Raw genomic sequence first — 7,771 nt, forward strand, 5'->3', positions numbered from 1 at the left:
TCATATGTCAATCTTGATATTTGAGCAAATGCATTGTATGATATCTTGTTGGTCTGTGTTACTTGGGTGACCTTCATGGCCATAATACCTTCATCATGCAAAAATACTCAAACCTATCAGTAAATCTGTAATTGTAATATGAAAAGGATTGAACATATGCATTTTTGTTGATGAATAATTCCTTTTAAAACTTATTCCAACTAAAGGGTTTTTCTTTATCGTGGAAGAGAGGTTTTAGTTATATGGTATTGCATTTTAATTTAACTGTTTTTTAACCATAAATTCCTATGACCGAAAACTGCGCCGATGTATGGGAGAACATGATTATAGGGTTTACAGCATTACTGTTTTCATACTTTCTTTGGTACGGAGATAAAAAAAAAAATCTTTGTTGAACCATATATCACACTAATATCCACTTTTTAAAATTATTTTGTAGTGAGAATTTTAGATGTACTGATCTATGTAGCACATACTGATATGTATAGTCTCTACATATCTCTAAAATGTAAGATGTAGATACAAATAAAATGTAGGATACAAAAATTTATATATTATATAATTATAAATTGACAATAAAAATTTATACGTATAAGTGTATGTATCAGTTTTTTTAGTAGAAAAATATTTATCATTGTTTATTCACAAGGATTTGTTCTTTATTTTTGTTGTCATAATAAAAATTTATACAATAAATTTGGGTTTTTAAAAAATTAATGTATTTTTAAAAAAAATGTGTTTAAACTATGCTAGAATTGTTACAAATTCAACAAATATTTTTTGAATTATATATTTCACTGATACGTATTATACAAGTGTTGATATTCAATACGTGTGTCTAACACGGACACACCACTTAAGATATTTTACTATGATTGATGGAAAGGATAGAAAAAAAAGGGCAAAGTGCAATAGTTGCAACAAAATATATGTAACTGGTGAAAGAAAATATGAGACTTCTCATTTAAATCGTCATATTATGAAATGTGTTAAATGAAAAACTAAAGATGTGGGTCAAATGATTTTGGATATGAAGAGAAAGTTAAAGGCAAAAAAAATAGATCAAGTTGTATATCTGACATTGTTGTCTAGTCTAGTTATTAACCACAATTTACCTTAAAAATTTGTTGAGTATCCCGAACTTAGGACTTTGATAAACTACTTGTGTCATGATGCAATTATGATTTCTAGAATACTTTAAAAATACTTTCTGCTAAATATGTTCTCCAAAATACTTTAAAAAGTCAACTTATTTTGCAAAATGGTTTGATATGTGACGGTGAATTCTTTCATGTTCATTGTTGTGCACACATTGAATTTAATTGTTCAAGAAGGATTAAAAATGTTTGGTGATGCAAATATGGGGTTCAAAAAGTAGAATGATGAAATTTAAACAAGTCAACTTGAAACGTTTAGTGATATTGATGCATCAACTAGGTTGTGTCTTGATGTCCCTACAAGATGGAACTCCACTTATTTGATGATTAAAAGTGCTCTTAAATATCAACGTGTTTTTAGAAGTTTGCATTTGGTTGATGAATCTTATAAGTATTGCCCTACAGAAGAATAGTGAGAGAGCTGGAAAAATTTGCATGTTCTTATTACCCTTTTTAAGATATCATTAACTTTCAACTTGTATTTTTTACACGTTTGGAAAATTCAGTGTTTGTTAGATAGAAAATGTGAAGGATGAAGATATAGTAATTAAGAACATAGCTAAATTGATAATAGTAAAATTTGAGAAATACTAGGATGAATATGATGTTGTACTTGCATTTGGTGCAATTTAAGATCCAAGGAAGAAGTTATAAACATTGAGATTTTGCTTTCAAAAAATTGATTCACTTACTTAGGAACCAAAATTGGAAAAGAACAAGGAAATATTATACAAACTTTTTGCTAAAAATTCTATCAGAGGTTTCACAACATCATTAAGTGTTCAAAAGCAAAATCAAGGACAATCTTCATTCTCATTATCTATGTCTAAACCAAGTTTTTTTTATGTAAATTATTTATTTTAATAATATATATTAATGCACTTTAAATTTTTTTTAATTTTTTTTACAGCAGTCCATTATACTAACTTATAACATCATTATAGGAATTAAAAATAGGCAGGCTTTAAGTAGCTACTAAAGTTGAAAGATCACAACTTGACATATATTTGGATGAACCAACTTCGAATATTGACAAGTTAGAGGAGATGGATGTGTTAGATTGATGGAAAAATAATAGTCAACGTTTTTTTGATCTTCCTTTAATGGATAGAGATGTTTTAGGGGCAGGCCTATGCGGGGCGGGGAGACCCGCTTTGCCACCCCTACCATATATTGATGGCAGGAGCCACCGGAAGAAGCCCACTTTAGTTTCTCCTTTCGATCTACTTGTTGAGTACTCAACTAACTTGTTCCACAGATCCCCAACTGTCCATCCCTGTGACAAAATCCATTGAGCAACCTGCCACAACATCAATCAAAGTACCTAATAAGAAATTTTCAATGCATGGGGGATCGATAGTGTTACTACAAAAAGAAAATCAAATTACCTCATCTAGGCTCTGTAATACCTTCAAGCGAAATGAGTAGTATGCTATGAAAGGTCTTAGAGCCTGTTAGGAAAGAACCAAGAAAAAATTGGTTTTCGAGCATGATAATTCAAAGGTAAACAGAATTACAGAGAATGATTAATCCACCACATGTTTGACCCAATTCCTCACCACCTCATCTTAACCATCACATTCCCACTACACAAAACCATCAATAGTTTGAGTAATCCACCACACCATATCTATGTTGGTGAGCAAGCAAACCACAAAGACAAACCTCCATACCCAACCACCCTCTTGTCTGTCTGCATTTCATACTCTGTTTCCTTTCTTTTGAGAAATAAGTTTAAAACTATTTATGAAATAGATAGAAAATATCTGACCGTTAATATCTATATTATCCTCTCTTCTGTTATTATCTCTTAGGATTTGCTACTGTATTTCCTAATGTTATATTTTAGCTTTAGTTATCGCATTTCCTTATATCATGATCTGTTTCCCTAATTAGCTGGATTCAAATCAGTATATATAAGGGTTAGTATTCTAGGCTTTGTGAACATATCAAACAAAATAATACATCGATACATCCCAATTAATATCAATACAGTTTTTCATTCTCTTCAATCTTTCCTCCCAAGCCTAAAATCACATAATTTCATGTATCAACACAAATGGTTAGCATAATTAATCACAACCTTTTGTCAATATGGTGATTTTAGTGATCCTCCGGTGATCAAAATTTCAACACTACAATCGTGTTATTGATCATCCAAAAAAGAGAAAAAAACAAAAATACGGAAAGTATTTGAATCAAACATAAGCTGCATGGCCACAACATTTACAACAAGAACTTATAACAAATTTACCACAAAAAAGGGCCCAAAACGGTGGTATAAAATTGAGCATGGATAACTAAGGGTAGAGGGATTCCAAAATGTCAACTCTAGCCTAGCAAATATTTCAACTCTTACTGAAAAATAAGAGGGAAAATAAGTAGTTTTCCATAATATAAGGGTAAACACACAAGAATTTATAATGCATTCAGAACACTCACAGTTATAACTGTCTCATTCTCATACAAAAATATAAAATTACCTGAGAAGTTGCAAGCCACTGAATTATGGTCTTTATTTCAGGATCTCCTCCAAAGACGCCACATCCCCAGTTTCCAGTTGCAACCCCAATATTATTACCCTGGTCCATCCTCTGGTAATCGTTTTGAGAATTTGTAGTTTTATGATTTGAAAATTTTCCTTCACTTGTTTCCATAGATGTTGAGGTGGCAGCTTCAGACTGTGAATAAAAGAGTGTTCAAAGAAGATAAATGAAAAAAGAGTAATGGATACCTGAATCCTAATAAATAAATAAAGTTGGTTAACCTAAATACACTAATACAGTATCATTGTTTACATAAAAACATTGGACAAGACTAACCAGTGCAGATGAACATCCATACTCTTGCAACTTTTTCTGATATAGTTGATATTCACATTGGTACAGAAAACCACAGAATGCCTTATTGATCTCACTGCAGAAATGAACGAGTTAAGTTTAGATTTTATTTTACAAAACCACCATGAACAGTGTTAAATAATTAAAAGGGTAAATTAATACTAAATTAGGAATAATTTTCCCAGTAATTCCTTTTTCAAAGTCTCTAAATTTTAGGGTATAAAACTGAACAAACATAAAAAAAAGAGCTTTGTTTTCATGAATGAACAAATATTACGGATACTATAATAGCTACTCTATGTAGTAAAACAGGCACATTGTTCAAAAGGATGGAGAAAAAGAAACCAAAGGCAATTCTCAAAAGTGTTTCCACCTTCCAGGGAATGCATGCGAGTAAAACACACCTTTTACAAAGGTTTTATGCCGTTTATAAACAATCGCAAATTTCAAAGTCTAAACATCAAACATACTGAATTCAAGATTATATTCTCATAGTCCATAAATAACTGTCATTTTGCATCCATAAAAGCAGTAGCCACATAAACCAATATTAACATACCGGAGGAGAAATTCTGCCCTGAACTGTCTCGTCCCTGCTTTACGTAATGCATCGATTGCAACAATCCTGGTTTTCTGTCTTCCAAGAGTGTCTACTCCCCTTTTATCCACATAATCACCAGAAAATCGAAATGATGAATTGTACCTAAAGAATCAGAAAATACTATCACCATTAGAATATGAAGAAAGCAACCAGCAATTAAAGCAATGAGTAAAGTAAACAGCTGAAAAACATATTAAGTGACATCATATCAGAATAAGTATTCTTTTAAATTTCCCCGTCATATGCATACTGTATAAACATCATCACAAATTTAAAGTAAAATGTCCAATATTTATATTCTTGGGATGATATAAACTTAAGTATTAAAAATGGGTCATACACAAGTGTGCAAACAAACAAGGAGAAGAAAAATAAACACAAAACTTGAATCTTTCAGGCTACAGCAAACTATTGGCCATCATATCATAGACAGATAAAAAACGAGAAAATTCACCATGCAAAGCATAACAATCAATAAACATGTTTTTCTTCCTCCATATTCAAATAGAAATTGAAAAAATTTATCCAATCACAATTTTTAAGTAAATAAATCTAGTAGTAGGCATCAACAATTACAATTTCTTATACAAGTTCATATCCATTAAGTAGCACTAACCCTTTATAACTTGAGAACCTTTCCACCCCAACAACTTCTATAGCCTCGTTATCTGCCATGGCTGGCAAGAAAAGCATCCCAACAATCAATTCTGGACAGATCAGGAAGCGGATTTCCTCCTACACGTTACATTTACGACCAAATTTATCAAACATCATCAATATAACAAATGTTCACGTGACAATAATATCTCAACTTAAGAATCTAAAAAATAAAGAAAGGTGATAAATACAATATGTACACAAAGACTACACGAATATGCTTATACCAGGAACTATGGTATAAAAGCTATTATAATCACCAAAAGGTTATAGAAGGTGGAAATAAAAGCATCTTGTACCTGTACACACCCCCAACCAAGAGTTAATCCCCCAAGATATTGATCTGCAAAATCGACTTCAACAGCTTCATTTGATTGATTTTCTATGAGCCCTGAACTGTGAACCTATTTAAAATGCCAAAGGATTACCTATTACAAACCAAATGGATAATTTAAAAAAATACTAAAATATATTAATTTTCTAAAGTTACAAATACATTTCCTTCAATTACCTTAAATCTGCACAAAGGTACAGAAGACGTGCTCCAAAAGTTGGCATCTGGACAAGAAATCTGAGTAGAATGATTTTTTAAGTGAAGTACTTTTCGCTCAAATGAGACAATTCCCTTGGGCATTTTATCACTTATCCTTTGAAAATAGTGAACGATGCACCAAATCTTATTTTCCTGTTTTTGATTGTAATCTTCATACAGAATCCTGAAAACATAAAAAACAGATCCTTGGATTTCAAAAAATAATAATAACGACATATGAAACAAGAAAATAACTCTTTCATACAGAATAGGCCAATATCAATTCTAGCACAGGCACTCTCACACACAAGCACGCGTCTAAGATATATCAAGTGCCACAGCATCTTGACACCGCTAGGATATCTAAATTACTACTAAAACAAGCAACCGAATAGGTGGATACGAATACTTGGAGGTAAAAAAAACAAATGACCAAAGTTTCTTACGAAAACAATTGATCAAAGTTGATCTTCTTCGGAAAATGCTTCACAAGTCTGCCTTGGACTGGGAATACACAAAATAATGAGCAGCAGAGAAGAGCAGCAATCAACTCCTGAAAAGCCAGAAATTGGTGATATAATATTAACCATAACCATCTTCATCATGTATGAATGCATGTTAAAATCATGCATCGTACCATAAGATCGCTGGCAGTAGAAATTGACAGTGTTAACCATCTCGAGCATGCATGCACGCATGTGACAATCAAGAGTAACATTCAAGAAAGTAACCTGGCTAAGGAAGATTATTCCCGGCTGCTGTGTATCCAATAAGCGAAGAGCAGTTGTTGTAAGCATAGCATTGTTAGGGTTTTTATAATGCGTTTCCAACAAAGAGGGCAATCTCAAGAGTAAATTGGCCAACACAGGAACCACCTCCTGAAACCACTTCTTAGATTCCTCTCCAGACATAACCTGAAACAAATCCTTGCAACTCACGCAATTGAAATGGTGAAATTGAAAAGTGAGGGAGAAAAAGTAGCGTTACCTCGTCGAAGAAGAGTGCGTAACCAAGCGAAGTGGAAAGGGATAAGGGTTTGGAAGAGATGGAAAGAGCCTTTCTGAGGTCAGTAATTGCTTGGAAGAAGAGGTGGCCCGAGTCAACTCGGCCTCCGGCGAGTTCTTTGAGCGTCTCCGCCGCTTGGGAGGGCCAAACCAGTGAAGAGGAACGCAAGAGCAGTGGTAGGTATGGCAGAATCGATCGCAACTCTTCGCTTTTTTCCATTTTCTGCACTCAAATCCTAAACCAAAGAAACAACACCGTCTTTCAAATCAAAACAATGTATAAGACAAAGAGAGAGAATAGTATGAAACATTTTCATTCCATTATATAAAATATCTAAAAGAATTCTTAGTTATAACCATTTTTTTTTTATTCTCCATAAATCTTTCTCGATACTATCTTTATTTATTATATTTTATTTTATTAATATAATTAAATATTTTGTTATTTTATATAAATTATTTAATATTTTTACACATTTTTTGCTACACAAATTTTTTTATTCTATCTTTATTTAATATATATTATTTTATTAGAAGTATTTTGTCAATTCATATGAATTACTTAAAAAATAAAAAATTTAATTTTTTAAATTAATATTAATGAACAGTTTTTATATGACTCTCACTCTTTTCTTAGTTCCTTATTTTTAGGCGAGGATAGAACATACTCTCACACATTCTCACTCCATTATATAAAAGGAATTCTCCATTATAACCGTTTTATGGTGTACACAAATCTTTTTTTTATTTATTTAATTTAATATATATCATTTTATTAATACAATGAAGTATTTTGTCATTTCATATTAATTATTTAAAAAATAAAATTATTTTATAATTTTTTAAATTAATATTAATGTACAATTTTTATATTTCTATCACCCTTCCCTTAGTTTCTTATTTTAAGAAAAAACATACTCTCACACATTTTCACTCTGTTATATAAAGGGAAATCTTCATTATAACTGTTTTTTGGTGTA

At 31.5% G+C, this 7,771-nt stretch overlaps 1 protein-coding gene across 3 annotated transcripts; it reads right to left on the bottom strand.

The window, feature by feature from the left end:
• Window positions 1–2,120: 2,120 nt before the first annotated feature.
• Window positions 2,121–7,118, bottom strand: LOC137810324 (poly(ADP-ribose) glycohydrolase 1-like). Of its 3 annotated transcripts, XR_011080880.1 has the most exons (12): window positions 6,775–7,108; window positions 6,519–6,701; window positions 6,234–6,340; window positions 5,767–5,971; window positions 5,555–5,659; window positions 5,215–5,333; window positions 4,557–4,700; window positions 3,980–4,073; window positions 3,641–3,838; window positions 3,412–3,515; window positions 2,546–2,608; window positions 2,121–2,457 (listed from the first exon to the last, which is right to left on the bottom strand). XR_011080880.1 is itself a non-coding variant. In XM_068611523.1 (11 exons), the coding sequence occupies exons 1-11, from the start codon at window positions 7,009–7,011 to the stop codon at window positions 2,236–2,238; spliced, it is 1,677 nt and encodes a 558-aa protein (XP_068467624.1). In that variant the 5' UTR covers window positions 7,012–7,118; the 3' UTR covers window positions 2,121–2,235. The 3 variants fall into 3 exon arrangements, 2 of the variants coding, with proteins under 2 accessions (XP_068467624.1, XP_068467625.1); XM_068611523.1 differs by lacking the exon at window positions 3,412–3,515 and having other exon boundaries at window positions 6,775–7,118; XM_068611524.1 differs by lacking the exons at window positions 3,412–3,515; window positions 6,775–7,108 and having other exon boundaries at window positions 6,425–6,520.
• Between the last annotated feature and the right edge of the window lie 653 nt (window positions 7,119–7,771).

The sequence above is a fragment of the Phaseolus vulgaris genome, chromosome 2 (genome assembly GCF_000499845.2).
Source record: "Phaseolus vulgaris cultivar G19833 chromosome 2, P. vulgaris v2.0, whole genome shotgun sequence".
In the NCBI taxonomy this organism is placed as follows: domain Eukaryota; kingdom Viridiplantae; phylum Streptophyta; class Magnoliopsida; order Fabales; family Fabaceae; genus Phaseolus; species Phaseolus vulgaris.